Source organism: Scyliorhinus canicula, chromosome 5, assembly GCF_902713615.1.
Source record: "Scyliorhinus canicula chromosome 5, sScyCan1.1, whole genome shotgun sequence".
Lineage (NCBI taxonomy): Eukaryota > Metazoa > Chordata > Chondrichthyes > Carcharhiniformes > Scyliorhinidae > Scyliorhinus > Scyliorhinus canicula.
The window spans coordinates 179,292,301-179,311,187 of record NC_052150.1 but is presented as its reverse complement, the minus strand read 5'-3'; the positions used below and the strand labels follow the sequence as shown (position 1 = coordinate 179,311,187).

The window sequence follows — 18,887 nt, the reverse complement described above, 5'->3', positions numbered from 1 at the left end:
GTCGTCTCCTCCACTCTCCAAATCGCCTGGTCCTGGAACTCCAGCCTTTGCTTCACATGGTCAATTCCCACTTTCAGCAGCTCTACCACCATGGCTAGATCTTCCTCTGCTGTCCTCCTCTGCTGGCAGAACTTCTCATTCAAGAAGTCCAACAGTTGCTCTGTCGACCACTTGGGCGAGCAGGCCAGGCCCTTTACCCTCCACCATCTTGACCTGTGGCTGACAAAGACTCTCCTGCTCCAACTGCTCCCTTCTTTTCGACCCACTTCTGGTCCGTTGATTCATCCACAACCAATCAACTGCCAGGATGTGACAACTGAGGCCACTGACACTCGGAGGATTGTGGGAGGCCAGGCTCATGCTAAACCCCAGACTGATGATGGGCCTCGAGAGTTGTGAGCAACACAGCAGCTGCAGCGTTAGGTAAGGGAACATCAGGCAGAATTGCCAAAGGCAATACACACTCAAGGACATATGATTGAGGAGTCTATTCAGGCCATGGGTGTTGCCATCTCTCAAGCTTCCTCCATTGAGATATTCGTAACCGGAAAGACACGTAATCAACCATTCAGTTGGTGCCAGAGAAACCTGCTGTCTTCTTATCAAATTCAGTCCAATGTCATTAGTCATCTCACTCTCCTTGACCTGATTTCAGATGGATCAGTCTAAAAAAAACTTCTGTGTTCTTTATAATTGGCGATAACAGTGCCAATACCTTTAGGGTACAGATTGTAATTATGAAGAATCCTCTGAACTAAATTCCGGGCAGCTATAGAGAAACTGAAAGATTCCCTTCCAAAACTTAACTAACCACTTGTTGTATTGCCACTTTTGTCACCTCCTCCAGCCACCAGAGCCCTGCCATTCTTTCATCAACTGGGTGTGATGAATAATTGAATTGGTCCGAGACATGAATGACGGGCAAATATGCTTCGTAGGAGATATGCTTGAGGTAAAATTTGAGGCACATTCCTTGAATATCTTTAAGGCAGAGTTTATAGATTCTTGATAAGCAAGGGGGTGAAATGTTATCGTGGGTAGGCAGAATTGTGAAGTTGAGGTTAAAATCAGATCAGCCATGAAATTATTGAACGAAGGAGCAGACTCAAGGGGCAGATGGTCTACTACTCCTCCAGGACCTAATAATCTGCATCCCAGAGTGCTTAAGGAAATTGCCCTAGAAATAGTGTATCCATTGGTGGTCATCTTTCAAAATTCTATAGACACTGGAATAGTTCCTCCAAATTGGAGGGTAACTAATGTAGCCCCACTATTTATCATAATTTTAAAAATAATAATCTTTATTGTCACAAGTAGGCTTACATTAACATTGCAATGAAGTTACTGTGAAAAGCCCCTAGTTGCCACACTCCGGCGCCTCTTCGGGTACACAGAGGGACAATTCAGAATGTCCAAATTACCTAACAGAACGTCTTTACGCACATGTGGGAGGAAACCGGAGCTCCCGGAGGAAACCCAGGCAGACACAGGGAGAACATGCAGACTCTGCACAGACAGTTACCCAAACCGGGAATCGAACCTGGGACCCTGGAGCTGTGAAGCAACAGTGCTACCCACTGTGCTACCATGCTGCTTTAAAAAGGGAGGTGGAGAGAAAACAGGAAGTTATGGACCAGTCAGCCTAACATCAGTCGTGGGGAAAATGCAAGAGTTTATTATAAAAGATTTTATAGAAGAGCACTTGGAAAACAGTGGCAGGATTGGACAGAGTCAGCATGGATTTATGAAAGGAAAATCATGGTTTACAAATCTACTGGAATTCTTTGATGATTTCATAGAATCATAGACTATATAGTGCAGAAGGAGGCCATTCGGCCCATCGGGTCTCATCACTAGGAAAGAGCACCCTACGTAAGCCCACATCTCCACCCTATCCCGGTAAACCAGTAACATCACCTAACCTTCTTGGATACGAAGGGCAATTTATCCACCTAACCCGCACATCTTTGGACTGTGGGAGGAAACAGGAGCACCCAGAGGAAACCCATTTAGAGTAGAGTGAACAAGGGGGAGCCAGCGAATGTGGTGCATTTGAACTTTCAGAAGGCTTTTGACAAAGTCCCACATAAGAGAATAGCATGTTGAGATGGATAGAAAATTGATTGGTGCACTGAAACAAAAAGTTGGAATAAACAGTTCTTTTTCCAAATGGCAGGCAGTGACCAATGGGGTACCTCAGGGATCGATGCTAGGACCCAGCTATTTAAAATATGTAGGGGAACTAAATGTAATATCTCCAAATTTGTAGAGGGCATAAAGTTGGATGGGAGGGTGCGCTGTGAGGAGGATGCAGAGATGCTTCAGTGTAATTTGGGCAAGTTGAGTGGGCAAAGGCATGGCAGTTGCAGTATAATGTGGATAAATGTGACGTTATCCACTTTGATAGCAAAAACAGTAAGGCAGATTATTATCTGAACAGCTATAGATTGAGAGAGGGAAATGTGCAATGAGACCTGAAAGTAAGCATGTAGGTATAGCAGGCGATAAAGAAGGCCAATGATATGTTGGTCCTCATAGTAAGAGGATTCGAGTATAGGAGCAGGGATGTCTTGCTGCAATGTACAGGACCTTGGTGAGGCCATACCTGGAGTAATGTGTATAGTTTTGATCTCCTTTTCTTTGTTTAATAAATGTTTTTATTGAGGCTTTATATTTTATACACTGTACATCCAACAAAGGTATGTGCATTGGCTACAATATACAAGATATTTCCCTTGGTATCGACTCGGCCCCTCCTTTGTTGTGTCAGGATCTTTTCTTGGGTTGCTTGTTTTACAGTGGTGGTTACCTTCTATTTCCATGTCTGCATTGTTTTCCCCTTCCCCTCCCCCACTTTGACATTTGGACCACTCCCTTCTCCTCCTACCCCCATCTCACTTTCGGTGTTTCGTTCGGGGTACCGTTTCTTGTTGCCTTGCGCTAGGCCCCCTGATACCTGTTTTGGCTGTTTTCCGGCCTCCACCTCCACTCTTTCTGGCCTCCCCTCCCTTCCTTCTCTGTCTGTTGCCAGAGGTTTCATAGGCTCCCGGTGCCCCCTCTCCCCTCACTCTATTGGCTGTTGGCCTCGAACAGGTCCTGGAACAAATTGGTGAATGGCTTCCACGTTTGTGGAACCCCTCCTCTGACCCACCAGTTCCGCAGGTGACCGCCGTCTAGGACATCGCTGATCATGACGTACTGTTCTCCTTGGTCCGAGAATCATCCTTGTCGCAGTAAACACCGTCCTCTTACTTATCAATATAGCTACCCCCTGGCTCTCGTCCCGTAGCAGCAATGGTAGATGTGTTCCACCCAGCCCTTCCTTAACCACAGTCGGTCCTTCTCCCTCAGGTGCATCTCTGGGAGGAAGACTATGTCACCTTTCAGGTGGGCAAAGACTCTGAATCTTTTCGTTGGGCCATTAAGTCCCCTGACTTTCCCGTTGACTATTCTGATGGGGGGATGGGGTTTATGTCACTCCCACTTCTTGTGGGATCAACCATACTTACCTGGTGGTCGCACCCCTGCACTCCGGGGTTTCCCTGGTTATGGGCCCATCCAAAATGGTCACCGTTCTCACCATGAGGCTGGGCCCCTGTGCTCCAGGGTTTCTCCATGTCCAGGAGCCATCCAACATGGCTGTCAACTATATGTATGCCACGTGGGTGAGCCCTTGCACTCTGGGGTTCCCTTTTTTCAGGGACCCTCCAACGTGGCTGTTTGTGATGCCATCTTGTTCCAAGTCTCCAAGAGTGACCTGCCAATCTGGAGCTCTCCAGCCCCCTTGCCATTTTGTTGCCCCTGTGGTTTTGTACCCCCCCCCCTCACTGCCCCCCATCTCCCTTCTGTTTACCCCTCTGCTCCCTGCCCCCCCTCCCCCCCCCCCGTGTTGAGCCCCCCATCCCCTGCCAGATGCCCTTCCCCATGGTGGGAGGTGCGCCGTGCCCCCCCCCCCCCCCCCCCCCCCCCCCCCCCACCTCACTCCTGGCACTAGCTTTCTCGCTAGTGCGGTGGCCCTCCTCCTGGGGTCGGTCTGACCCCATCCAATGCCCATTCTGCTGGTGTCCCCTCTGTCTCTTCCTCACCCTCTCCCACGCTCTGCTGCACTCACCCCCTCCTTTCTGTAAACTGATTCCCCTGTTCATAATGAGGCAATGCAGTCCAGTGCAAAATTGTCGGTTGGTTTCCTCTGCCTCTTCTGTGCCCTTATTGTCTCCCTTGCTGTCTGTCCAAACCGTTCTTATGGATGAACCCGTCTGCCTCAGCAGGGGCAGTAAAGTAACGTTCTTTGCCCTGATATGTTACCCAGAGTCTGGCTGGGTACAGCATCCTGGATTTAATTTAGTTTTTGTATGGGGTCGATTATGCCTGACTAAATCTGTCCTGCGCTTTGCCTGGTCTGCCCCAATGTCCTGGTAGATTCTGATTTTTGTCCCTCCCAGCTGCAAGCCTTCCTCAGTCTGGCCCAGTGAAGGATCCTTTCCTGGTCCTGGTATCTGTGCAGCTCGGCAATGACCGCTCTCGGCTGCTCCCCTGCCTTGGGTTTCAGCCGGAGCGACCTGTGGGCCCTGTCGATCCCCAGTGGCTTGGGGAAGCTGTCCCTCCCCATTTGGTTGCTCAGCATTTGGGCCACGTAGTTGGTTGGGTCCCTGCTCTCAATTCCCTCTGGCAGGCACACAATTCTGATATTCTGCCCCCTTGACTCATTTTCTTGGTCCTCCACCTTCACTTTCAGACTCCCCTGGGTCACAACCAACCTCCTGATTTTGGCCTCCAGGGCGACAGTTTGGCTGCTCTGGTCTGTCGAGGCTTTCTCCAGCTCCTTTATCGTGCTCCCCTGGGCCTCCAGTCTCTTTCCCATGCCATCGAGAGTCATCTGCATGGTGGCCAGCTCTTCTGCCACAGCCACCTTAACTGTCGACTTTATTTCAGCCTTAATGTCGTCTGTCATCTCCTTCAGTTTCCTGGTGAGGCACGTCTTCAATCCAGTTGGGGGGGGGGGCTCGTATTTTGGGTCGCCAGTCTCCGTTTCTTGGGGTGGCTGCGGACCCCATCGCCTTGTGGGTCTGCTGACTCGCTTGTTCGTCGCTCTGGTCCCTTGCTGAAGTTCTTGATATCCCTGCATCCTCTTGAGCTGCTGCTTCCTGCCATTTGTACTGTACATCTTGTTGCTGAGGGCAAGGGGATGTTTTGGTCCAATTTTGCTGGCTAAATTCGGTCAAAAGTGCCTATTTTTCTGTCTTACGGAGGAGAGCCACCTGATGTGCGACTACTCAGCATGTTCCCATCATCGGAGTTCCTTCATCTCCTTTTCTGAGGAAGGATGTTCTTACTCGAGGGGGACTGCAGCGAAGGTTTACCAGACTTCTGGGATGGTGGGACTGACATATGAGAAAGGATTGAGTCGGATAGGATTATATTTGCTGGAGTTCAGAAGAAGGAGAATTCATCTCATAGAAACGCATAAAATTTTAACAGGACTAGACAAGGTAGATGCAGGAAGGATGTTCCCTGTCGTGTTACATACTTTGGGATAACACAGGCTGCAACTGGATGCAGCTTTAAACAAAAGATACTCCAGACCTTGAAGTTAGTTCAATCTGATTAATTGAACCAGTAGCACAGTTCTCTATGAGTTCGACTCTCTGCTAACCTAAGTGTGGTTACTCTGTCTGACTGAACCAGACTAGCTCTTAGCCATGTGCTGGAGCTGTGATACTGTAAATACACCCTGACTCACTCTGTAGATGTTCATCAGTGGACAGAGGTGGAGTGTGAGTGCCTTGTGCCTTTTATAGTGAAATACCACCCAAAGTGTCCTGCCTGCTCATTGGTCATGTCTTGTTCTCTGTGTTCATTAGCTGCCTGTCTGTGCCTGTCTATATTATTATCTGCATGTCTGCATATCATGACATTCCCCATGGCTGGTCAGTCCAGAACCAGGGGTCATAGTCTAAGGATACGGGGTAGACCATTTACGATTGAGTTGAGGAGAGATTTCTTGACCAGAGAGTAATGAGCCTGTAGAATTCACTACCACATAAAGCAGTTGAGATCAAAACATTGAAGGAGTTAGATATAGCTCTTGGGGATAAAGGGATCAAAGGATATGTGGGGAAAGCATGAACAGGTGACTGAGCTGGGTGACTGCCATGATCATAATGAATGGCGGAGCCCGCTGGAGGGGCCAAATAGCCTTCTTCTGCTCCTGTTTTCTCTGTTACTATGTTTCTAATTCGTATTTTCATATGTTCAGAGGAAATGAGAAAGATTTTAACTCATTCAAAATCCATTCATCGCATAGAGTTAAAATCAGGTACAATTACACAGATGCGAGACGACCTCTCTTGGCACCCCTCCCAACAAGATGTAGCAGTCCACTATCATCGTTGAATCCAACAGCCAGACTGAAATCGAGACAAACATGTTCCTGGGGGTGGTTTGAATGACTTGTGATTTGGATTCAAATTACTCTCAATGTAATGGAGCCCAACAGTGAAAGCAAGTGGATCATTTGTAAAAGTTTCTTCATAAAACAGTTAAGGGTCATTGAACATGATTACATATAATTTTCTGTAGACTTGTTTAGCTATTTTAATGAGTAATTTGCTGGTTTATGCATTTTGATGGGACAATCGGGAATATTTATATTATTCAGTAAAATTAAGGTTTGAAGTGATGAAACCAGCATTAATGCACATACAGCATATTTAAGAAAACGACAGTGTGGATGCTTTTTCCTTCTAATTGAACAAGTTCTGGTGTTACAAAACATTTTCAATGATACTTGAAAATATACGTGACGTGTCAATAAGAACATTTTTTTTTACATGGCCCCAAAAAAAGATTGTTTTAATACAATTTAATATAATTGGGTAATGCTGCATCTAAACTTTTGGGCATAAATTTATCCCCATAGAGAAGTTACAAAATGTATGAGACTCATTAATTTTTTGTGTTTTTTTGCATGAGGCCATGGCTACTCTTAATGAGGAATGCAACTCCATTTGAGCAGATGTAATTTAAGGGGTGATGGTAGCATATTGTCACTGGACGGGTAATCTAGAGACCCTGGGTAATGCTCTGGCTACCAGGATTCGAATCCCACCACGGCAGGTGGTGACATTTGAAATCAATAAAAACCTGGAATTAAAGGCCGAATGGTGACCATTGCAGATTGTTGGAAAATCAAATGTCCTTTCGGGGAGGAATCTGCCATCCTTAGTGCTCTGGCCTACACATGAACACAGATCCCCAGTTGACTTTAACCTGCCCTCTGAAATGGCCTAGCAAGCTACACATTTCAGAGGCAATTAGGGATGAACAGTAAGTCTTGACTTTGCCAGTGACGCCCCTATCCCATGCATTAAAAAGAAAATTGGGAGCAACACAAATGATTGAATTTCCAATAGCCCTTACGTCAATAAAGTTACGAGGAAATTCTTGGCCTGAATATTTGGTTATGAGAAATGTTTCACCAAATGTTGTGGATGCTGGAGATCTAAAATAGATCAGTAGATCTGGCAATATCCGTGGGGAAAGAAACAGAGTTAACATTTCGAGACCAATTTGACTTTTCTTCAGAATACCGACTCGAAACATTTTAATCTTGATTTCTATTTTATTTTGTGCCATAGTAGCGAAGGGACTGGTTGTATAAATGTAAAGCCCTTTTTCTCTTTTCAATATGATGGCGAGTGACATACAAATAATTGGATATTATTCTTAATTCAAATCCACCAAAGAACTCGAGTCCCAGAGAAAACTTTAAGGATGATTTACCAGGTGAGAATATTCCGTCTCCACATCCTCCTGGCCAGCCAATCATTTCTCTCATTTTCTTCAGGGTGATGTATTCCAACAGGACAAATACGGGTGCGATCTCAAATGTAAACCTGAAGGTGATTCATAATATATAAAATTAAATATTAGCATGGAGCACATTAATTACTAGTCAATAAATAAAGACAGTTTAAGAACAATCATGATTAATACCAGTGTACTTTACCAAAGTACTAAGGCACTTTATAGAGGGCGGGCTGGAAGAAGAGGATATACCAGACACTGAGTGGGCAATGGGAGACAGTTATGGGGGAGTGACTGAAGATATGGACAAAGAGATTGTTCTTGACAACACTTTTGAAGGTGGAGAGAGAAATATACAAGAAACAAGGAGAAGTCCAGGACAGAATGTTCTAATGGCTCGGGAGGAGGACATATTAAGAACCACATTCCGAACAGCAGACAATGCGAAGTGGGGCAGCAGCAATTTGTCGGGTTTGGGTGGTCCATGGACACGTTTGTAAATGAGGATGTGAATGTTGAATGTATTGGGGAATGGGGAGCACTATCAATTGCTGAGAATGATCCTGATCTGCCAAAGGGATTCATTATGGAATGTGTGTTTGCCTGGTTATTCTCTGGAAATCCTGCAGGTGCAGTTCCAATGGCTGGTTTGGTGAGTTTGGAAAAATGAAGCTGAAAGTGGAAAGGTATAAATGAAGGTTTCATAGATCATGGAGATGAAGTAATGATTGAGACAGACAATGCTTGGAAATTAGAAATGAATGGTGTGGGTGATGTGTGCAATGTTGGATGGGAAGCCCAGTTCAAAGTTGTTGGAGTCACTGATTTAATACTTCATTGAGTTTAGACTCTGTGACTAGCCAGCAGATGGGGGATGGAATTCGATTGATGGTTTGGGATGTCTGCTGTGAACTGAACAGGATAGATTCAGATCGGGGTACTCCGTTCCCCCAGCCGTGAGTTTCTTGGCAGAGTGCAATTCACTGGAGGCAGGATTCTCTCTTCCCACTCCTTATCAATGGAATTTCCCATTGAAGACACCCCAAACTGCCGGGAAATTCCTGGGCGGGATTGCGCTGCCAATGGGAACAGAGAACCCCAATTGCCGGAGAATTCCAGCCTCAGTCTTGTTATCATTTAATTGGAAGAGTTTTTGGCTCATCCAAGTCTTTGGTTAGGATTTTCCTCTTCTCATCAGAGGGGGGGTCAGGAAATAACTTCTCCCAATACCTGAATTAAACAATGGGTCATGTTTCACTAATCATGTAGGACAAGCTCTCTTTCATAGATCTTTCATAGAATTTACAGTGCAGAAGGAGGCCATTCGGCCCATCGAGTCTGCACCGGCTCTTGGAAAGAGCACCCTACCCAAGGTCAACACCTCCACCCAATCCCATAACCCAGTAACCCCACCCAACACTAAGGGCAATTTTGGACACTAAGGGCAATTTATCATGGCCAATCCACCTAACCTGCACATCTCAGCAGACTTCCATGAGAAAACACGTGCCTATCACTGCCCTGGAGAGGTGGGACCACTTAAAGGTTGCAGAAAAGGTTTGAGAATCAAGGAAGCCTGAAAGGATATGACCCTGAGGTAGAATGGGGGACCTACTATAGGGCCACATCTTCCATGCCAATCAGAGGGATGCTACTGTTGCCCCTGGAACACCACAGTCCTCTTGGGTGATCCCCAGGAGTGGATGAATCACTGGCAAGGAAAGGAGACAGCTGGCTAGGTTCTGCTGGCTCAACATAATCCCCCCCAGCAGTGATGGGGGAAGGAAAATGGTGAGCAGGGCATCGACATAGCAGCGGGTTCTCACCACCCATCTTTGAAAACTTCTACCACTTTGACACCCCCTGTTTTCTGAAGGTGCTGACTGGAGTTCAGGTTGTTGGTTGAAAAAAGGCAAGAAAATAAACAAAACTAAATAAATACTAAACTAATTGGAACAGAACAAATCTTTCAACTGAACTACAAGGGAACAGGAGGAGATCAATCTGTGTTACTGGCAGATATGGGGGCACGATCTACCATCTGTGTGGTGCCCAAATGGGAGCGGGGCACAGCAGGTTGTTGCCAGGAGAGGCCTCCCATGGGCTTCCCGACAGTTGGTGCACCTTGTGAAAACTACCCAGATCTCGCGAGGTGTCGCGATCAGGATCCTGCCCACAATGGGTGGGACCAAGCCTCGTGTGCCTAAGTAGGTTTAAAATTCACTTATGCGTGCTGACCCGTGATCTATCGGGTTCCTGGCATCTACCGGCCTCCCCGGGGGACCCCAGCCGGCCGCCTTTCAGTACTGGTCCACTCAATCATGGACCAGGCAGAAAGGCACCTGGGCGAGGAGGGGAGTTCACAGCCATTGGAGGCCTCTGGTAGTCAGGGCAGGGCAGGGTGGCCCTCTGGCTCTCCACCTGGCACATGGGCACCTTGGCACTGCCATGCTGGCACCTTGGCACTGTCACCCTTGCATTGCCAAGCTGGAAGAAGCACTGCTAGGGTGCCAGGGCCAGGGTGCCTCGGTGCCAGGGTGGCACTACCAAGGCTCAGAGGCTGAGGGGGGCCATGCCCATGAAAGGAGGGTGGAAGGGGGTATGAAGGGTGGGGTTGCAGGGCGGGTATAAAGGGGCCTCTGGAGGATTGGAGGGATAAAGGGTGAGGGCTCTGGATGGGGGGCAAGAAGGGGAACCAGGAAAAGGGGGTCCTCAGCGACCTCATGGCAGGGTGTCATCATTTTGGGAGGGGCGTGGACTAATGCACATGTGTGTGGTGACACTGCCCATGGGTGGGACTTGCGAGGGACCCACAAGCCCATTTCGAGATCAGGGCACCCATTTAAAATAGTGGTCCGATCTCTGAGCAGCTGGTCTAGTCAGCGGGTTCAGCTCCCAGTGATGAAAATAATTCTAAGGGTGCAATTCTCCGACAACGTTGTGCTTAAGCGAGCCAGAGAATCCCGGGGGAGGCCTGCAGCAAACCTCCTGACAGCCTCCGCGCCTCGTGAGATTCACTGGAGAACCGCAAGACGTCGGAGATCCGCCTAAAATGGGCGGGACCGAAATACACTCGCGGAAGTAGGCCGTAAACCTACTTACGATGTACCTGCCCGGGATCCACCAGCCTCACTCGATTGTGCATTCTGCCCCGTTTGATGTTTTATCTTGTTTTCTTATCATGGCATGGTATGCTGTTAGTGCACAAACTCATCAGATCATTCAACAATGCAAAATATCCAATTCAATGGATGGAGAGGAAAATTATTTTGTTGTGGAGAGATGTTTCTGAAAACAAAAGTAGCAAGTCTGATCGAGAGTGGGATCCTTGGGATGCTGCTATAACTAAAGTGACTTTGAATGAATTCCATGAAGTCTTATGCTGAAGACAATTTAATTTTATCACTTTTAAAAGGTTTTCATTGTGGTTAAATGTATCCTTGTGGAGTTTATTCACTCAGTAAAATGTATCGCATTGATTTAATTTGAATTATCGGTGTTATTTCTTTCCTGTTTCAAAATATGGACCGCCTGCACCGACAGTTCACATTTTATACTCAGTATTTAGGTTGGGAGGATTTTGAGGCTTTAAAGGTCAATTTAGATGCTGCAATCTATGATATCTCCCATACACCCTTATCTTTTAATAAAGAAACTTCAGGTAAGGAAGCGAGGTGATAAATGCCGAAGTGAAAAAAACGTGCAGTGAATGTCGCTACTACTTTTTTTTAAATCACGGAGGTCGAATTTGATTTCACATTGCTAAAAGCATTGTAGTGCATTTCTTCAGGAGACAAATGTTCCTGGCTGCTGGTTCAATCCTATCTCACAAGCAGCTGATCCTAAAGTGACAAGAGGCAGCACAGAGCTGACAAAGTGAATCTTTAATAACAGATATTGGGAATATTTATGACTTTAGGTAATAGTGTAAAAGAGACCATATCAGACCAGCTATCCATTATACATCTGAAAATTCCTGGGCAGGATTCTCCAACATGTCCCCACTCCAGCGTCAAAACACGGCTATTTCACTCTGGACTTTCAGAGCGATTCTCCTACCTGAAGGGGGCTAGCCGGGCCCCGGAGTACTCCATGTAGCTCTGCCTGCCGATACAGGGCCCTGCATTTCCGGTCGGGAGTCAGCGCATGCGCATTGCGGCGGCCTTCGACGACTACCCCGTGCGACATGGCAGACTCACAACGCACAGCAGTCCCAACAATATAGGCCCCCCCCGCCGAGATCACGTGGGCCCACGGATCGGTGGACCCCGATCACTAGCCTGGCCGTCCCTGATGCCCCCCCCCCCTCGGTCAAGGATCCCCCCCCCCCACACACCCCCAGGGCGGCTGCGGACTCGCCGCCGACCGTTCCTGACAGGAAAAACGCGGTTAGAACCACGGCGTCGGGAACTCCGCCAGTATCCTTCGGTGAATCGTGCGGGGGGGGCGGGGCCTCTGTCAATGACCCCCTATCCGCACCACATAGACAGCGCACGCTCGATTCGGGGTGATTCTTCGGGCACTGGAGAATCGTGGGAGTGGTGTCAAGCCGGTTTTTAGCGTCAACGTCCATTCTCCGCCCCGCGCTGATCGCGATTTCGGCAGAGAGGCTTGGAGAATCCTGCTCATGAATTTCGGAAATCGGGGGGGGGAGTAAGATTGAACAAAGAACAAAGAACAAACAAAAGTACAGCACAGGAACAGGCCCTTCGGCCCTCCAAGCCTGCGCTGACCATGCTGCCCGTCTAAATTAAAATGTTCTACACCTCCTGGGTTCGTATCCCTCTATTCCCATCCTATTCATGTATTTGTCAAGATGCCCCGTAAACATCACTATCATCCCTGCTTCCACCACCACCTCCGGCAGCGAGTTCCAGGCACCCACTACCCTCTGTGTAAAAAACCTGCCTCGTACATCTTCTCTAAATCTTGCCCCTCGCACCTTAAACCTATGCCCGCTAGTAATTGACCCCTCTACCCTGGGGAAAAACCTCTGACTATACACTCTGTCTATGCCACCCATAATTCTGTAGTCCTCTATCAGGTCACCCCTCAACATCCGTCGTTCCAGTGAGAACAAGCCGAGTTTATTCAACCGCTCCTCATAGCTAATGCCCTCCATACCAGACAACAACCTGGTAAATTTCTTCTGCACCCTCTCTAAAGCCTCCACATCCTTCTGGTAGTGTGGCGACCAGAATGAACACTATACTCCAAGTGTGGACTAACTAAGGTTCTATACAGCTGCAACATGACTTGCCAATTCTTATACTCAATGCCCGGCCAATGAAGACAAGCATGCCGTATGCCTTCTTGACTACCTTCTCCACCTGTGTTACCCGCTTTCAGTGACCTGTGGACCTGTACACATAGATCTCTCTGACTTTCAATACTCTTGAGGGTTCTACCATTCACTGTATATTTCCCACCTGCATTAGACCTTCCAAAATGCATTACCTCACATTTGTCTGGATTAAACTTCATCTGCCATCTCTCCGTCCAAGTCTCCAAACGATCTAAGTCCTGTTGTATCCTCTGACAGTCCTCATCGCTATCCGCAATTCCACCAACCTTTCTGTCGTCTGCAAACTTACTAATCAGACCAGTTACATTTTCCTCCAAATCATTTATATATACTAGGAACAGCAAAGGTCCCAGCACTGATCCCTGCGGAACACCACTAGTCACAGCCGTCCAATTAGAAAAGCACCCTTCCATTGCTACTCTCTGCCTTCTATGACTTAGCCAGTTCTGTATCCAGCTTTCCAGCTCACCCCAATCCTGTGTGACTTCACCTTTTGTACCAGTCTACCATGAGGGACCTTGTCAAAGGCCTTACTGAAGTCCCTATAGACAATATCCACTGCCCTACCTGCATCAATCATCTTTGTGACCTCTTCGAAAAACTCTATCAAGTTAGTGAGACACGACCTCCCCTTCACAAAACCATGCTGCCTCTCGCTAATATGTCCATTTGCTTCCAAATGGGAGTGGATCCTGTCTCGAAGAATTCTCTCCAGTAATTTCCCTACCACTGATGTAAGGCTCACTGGCCTGTAGTTCCCTGGATTATCTTTGCTCCCCTTCTTAAACAAAGGAACAACATTGGATATTCTCCAGTCCTCCGGGACATCACCTGAAGACAGTAAGGATCCAAAGATCTATGTCAAGGCCTCAGCAATTTCCTCTCTCGCCTCCTTCAGTATTCTGGGGTAGTTGACATCAGGCCCTGGGGGCTTATCTAGCTTAAAATTTTTCAAGACGCCCAACACCTCATCTTTTTGGATCTCAATGTGACCTAGACTATCTACACACCCTTCTCCAAACTCAACATCCACCAATTCCTTCTCTTTGGTGAATACTGATGCAAAGTATTCATTTAGTACCTTGCCCATTTCCTCTGGCTCCACACATAGATTCCCTCCCGTGTCCTTCAGTGGGCCAACCCTTTCACTGGCTACCCTCTTGCTTTTTATGTACGTGTAGAAAGCCTTGGGATTTTCCTTAACCCTATCTGCCAATGACTTTTCGTGACCCCTTCTAGCCTTCCTGACTCCTTGCTTAAGTTCCTTCCTACTTTCCTCATATTCCACATAGGCTTCGTCTGTTCCCAGCCTTCTAGCCCTGACGAATGCCTCCTTTTTCTTTTTGACGAGGCCTACAATATCTCTCGTTATCCAAGGTTCCCAAAATTTGCTGTATTTGCCGGTCCTGAATTCCTTTCAACTGACATTTGAAAGCCTCCCACATGTCAGATGTTGATTTACCCTCAAACATCCGCCCCAATCTAGGTTCTTCAGTTCCCGCCTAATAATGTTATAATTAGCCTTCCCCCAATTTAGTACATTCACCCTGGGACCACTTTTATCCTTGTCCACCAGCACTTTAAAACTTACTGAGTTGTGGTCTCTGTTCCCGAAATGCTCCCCTACTGAAACTTCTACCACCTGGCCAGGCTCATTCCCCAATACCAGGTCCAGTACAGCACCTTCCCTAGTTGGACTATCTACATATTGTTTTAAGAAGCCCTCCTGGATGCTCCTTACAAACTCTGCCCCGTCTAAGCCCCTAGCACTAAGTGAGTCCCAGTCAATATTGGGGAATTTGAAGTCTCCCATCACAACAACCCTGTTGTTTTTACTTGTTTCCAAAATCTGTCTACCTATCTGCTCCTCTATCTCCCGCTGGCTGTTGGGAGGCCTGTAGTAAACCCCCAACATTGTGACTGCACCCTTCTTATTTCTGATCTCTACCCATGCAACCTCGCTGCCCTCTGAGGTGTGCTTCCTTAGTACAGGTATGATATTCTCTCTAACCAGTAGCACAACTCCGCCACCCCTTTTACATCCCCCTCTATCCCGCCTGAAACATCTAAATCCTGGAATGTTTAGCTGCCAATCTTGTCCTTCCCTCAACCAGGTCTCTGTAATGGCAACAACATCATCGTTCCAAGTACTAATCCAAGCTCTAAGTTCATCTGCCTTACCCGTAATACTTCTTGCATTAAAACATATGCACTTCAGGCCACCAGACCCGCTGTTTTCAGCAACATTGGGAGGAAGATGATGGGGATGGAAGGTTTGTGGTCAGGAGTGGACCGACACTGGGGCGACTAACTGTTCAGATGAGGCGGGCCTTCAGTAATGTAGAATATTTTGTGCGTCATCAACACAGTAACACAGATAGGATGGATTTCGACAACTCAGCAATCTAGAACATCTCATTGTTGTAAAACATATTGGAAAAAAACATCGTTGGAATAGGTATTCCAGCCACAAGGGAGATCAATGTGTCTTTCCAAGGTCATTACGCATGAAAGAAATGTGGAATTGAATTCTATTGAGTAGATAATGCAGGGGAATTGACATTCAATTTGTATAAATTCAGACAGAAAAACCACAGGTGAAAAACATACAATTCTATTGAATAGAGACATGCTGCAATAGTACTTAAGAGAGTGAGCAAGTGACTGACAGTTTCAGAAGTTTTGATATTCTTTCAACTGAAATAACTTCATTTGAACACTCATGTGCCTGACAAGTGAAAACCCGTCACCTGGTTTAAATGTTTCCAAGAAGTAATTGATCTGGAGAGAATGCAGATAAAATTTACTCAAATGTTCCAAGGCTGGAGAATTGTAGCTACGAGGAGAGATTGGAGACGTCAAGGTTGTTTTCCTTGGAACAGAGAAAGCTCAGAGGTGACAGGATTGATGTATATAAAATTGTAAGGGGCAAAGATAGAGTAGGCAAGGGGAACCTGTTTCCCTTGGCAGTGAGTTCAAAAACCAGGGGTCACTATTCAAGCTGAGTGGCAGAAGGATTGGAGAGGCCGTGAGGAGAAACCTTTTTGCACAGAAGGTAGTGGGTGCATGCAATTCGCTGCCTGAGTTGGTGGTGAAAGGAGAGACCTTACTTCTATAAAAAAGTACCCGGATCTGTACCACACAGAGTCATAGATGTTTACAGCATGGAAACAGGCCCTTCGGCCCAGCTTGTCTATGCCACCCAGTTTCTATCACTAAGCTAGTCCCACTTGCCCACATTTGGCCCATATCCCTCATACCCAACCTGCCCAAGTAACTATCTAACTATTTTTTAAAGGAAAAAATTATACCCGCCTCTACCACTGCCTCTGGCAGCTCGTTCCAGATGCTCATCACCCTCTGTGATAACATTTCCCCTCTGGTCTCTTTTGTATCTCTCCCCCCTCACCTAAAACCTATTGCCCTCTAGTCCTAGACTCCTCTACCTTTGGAAAACGTTGTTGCCTATCTACCTTATGTATGCTCCTCATTATTCTATAGACCTCTATAAGATCACCCCGAAGCCTTTAGTACTGTAAATTGCAGGGCTATGGGTAATGTGTAGTAATCTGGGATTATAAAGGGCACCTGTGTGGCTTTAGATTGGCATGGACAAGATGGGCTGAATGGCCTCTTCTGTGCTATATCATTACTATGGTTCTAGGTTACTGAGAAATCCATACAGGGAGATATTTGTTTGCCTCATCTCGGATCTTCCCTTAGGGTCACTTTCTGCTTCCCCAAGTCCAAAGAGTTTATAATAATAATCTTTATTAGTGTCACAAGTAGACTTACATTAACACTGCAATGAAGTTACTGTGAAAACCCCCTAGTCGCCACATTCCAGCGCCTGTTCGGGTACACTGAGGGAGAATTCAGAATGTCCAATTCACCTAACAAGCACGAGACCCAAGCCAGGAATTGAACCCGGGTTCCTGCCGAGGCACTCTGCCAGGAAAGCACACTGCCAAGCTTCCACAATTATAAGAATTCATTGTTAGGGCCCACACATGAAGAATGCACATTGGTTGAATTATTAATTAGAGGGAAATCCATCTCTGGAACTGCCCTCCAAAACCCAGCAGTGTGTTCATGACCGAAGGGAATAATTCTTTCTTCTAATTTCTCAAATCAATACTTAACAATGTTAACAGACTATTTCTCTGTAGGGCTGTAAAATGTGAAACGACATAAGTAGCTTTAATAAATGACAGTTTATAAGAAAATGTGGAATGTCCTAATTTATCCATGTTCTGTGTCAGCTTGAAATTGAGAGAAAAGTATCAACAGGGGTTTTCCAGGCCTACACTGTATTATCCTGTCCAATGGCCCAAGTAAACTATTAATGGGATACACAATGACTGAAAATGCACATTGAAGCCTCTCATGGTTAATATAATGATCTGTTTAATAATTCTGATAGTTCCTAATTAGTGAACTGTGTTCACTTGCATTAGATCTTTGTCGACATGCAATATGTCTGCAGCCCATAAGAATCCAACAATGTCCTTTTTTAATTGTGTGACTGCTAATCATTTCCGTAAAGGTCATGGTACTCTACTTCTCAAGGCAGTGTGCAATTCAGAGTACTGACACCAGTGCTGAAACAATCGCATGATGCTTATAAATCTTTAAAAGTGATTTTCTGTGCATGGTACTCTCTTGATAGTAATAGGAAGTTTGGATTTTCCAGTAAAGTGGAAACTGCTGCGAGAGCTCGTCCATGACCAGAATAAAATGGGGTGTTCAGCCCGTATCTTTGCAGCCAATGACCCTTTGCCTTCAATGCGTGCAACAAAATCACCTACGGAGATAGGGATCCACACAGCCAGAGACAACATTACTCCAGCATGGACAGTACTACTACACATGGTTCTGGGTAATGAAGTAGAGAAAATGAGCATTCTAAAAGCTGGGGAACATCTGGGAAGCAGTGAGCAGAACATAATTAGGTTCAGTGTAAGGAGAGAGAAAAGAAAATGATAGCAAGTTGAGTAGGGACTTTGCCCAGATTGAGTGGAAGGAAAGGCAGGCAAAGAGAATTGTAAATCAGCAATAGGGGATATTTAAATGGGTGATCGGAGCTATAAAGCGAGTATGCAGTAAAGGAGAGTTTTGAAGTTAGGATTTTGCAGGCGAACAGCGGCGCTAGACAGAATTCAAAGGCAATGAGCAAAATAAAAAGAACGTCTGAGCAAAAACAAACCGAAAAATCTAAAAATAAAATTACCGAGTCAAAAGGGAAAAGAATGAAAACATTTACAAATAAAATAAAAAGCAATGAAAAGGCTTTTCATTAGTAGTAATAAGACAGTTAAGTTGGGGTCAGAATAACTAAGAGCCCAAAAAGGCAAGGTTACAGGAGAGAGTGAGCGAATAACAGTATAAGATATAGGTGAATCTGCTGCGGGGAATGCGGCAAGCCAGACAAATGTCCACTGACATTCAGCAGGGCCAGAAAACCCCGGCCCACATTTCAATCCTGTCATCTCCATAACATTGCCCTCGCTGTGTAAAAACGCTCTTTGACTTTCCTTTTGTCAATATCTTTTCTTCAAGGGTTGTTTAACGATGATCCTTTCTTTCAGAAATGCTTTCAACTTGCCACTAAATAAATCTCTTTCCACCCTCTTGGATGTGGACATTTATCTTGACTGGCAGTGTAAAGAGAAGGGATGGCATTGTCTCAGGTGTACGACAAGCATTGGATGCAGTCCCACCCTTTTCACATCCCCATTCGAGATGAATTTCTGCACCATGTAAGCTTCCAGGTATT

The 18,887-nt window shown here is 46.2% G+C and overlaps 1 protein-coding gene across 1 annotated transcript in view; it reads right to left on the bottom strand.

Annotated features, from left to right (window-relative positions):
* The window catches only part of gad2 (glutamate decarboxylase 2), a 187,990-nt gene that overhangs the window by 68,909 nt on the left and 100,194 nt on the right, over positions 1-18,887 (bottom strand). Inside the window, exon 6 of the mRNA XM_038798155.1 lies at positions 7,783-7,895. Within this exon, the coding sequence (XP_038654083.1) occupies positions 7,783-7,895 (113 nt within the window). The remainder of the gene's footprint in view (positions 1-7,782; positions 7,896-18,887) is intronic.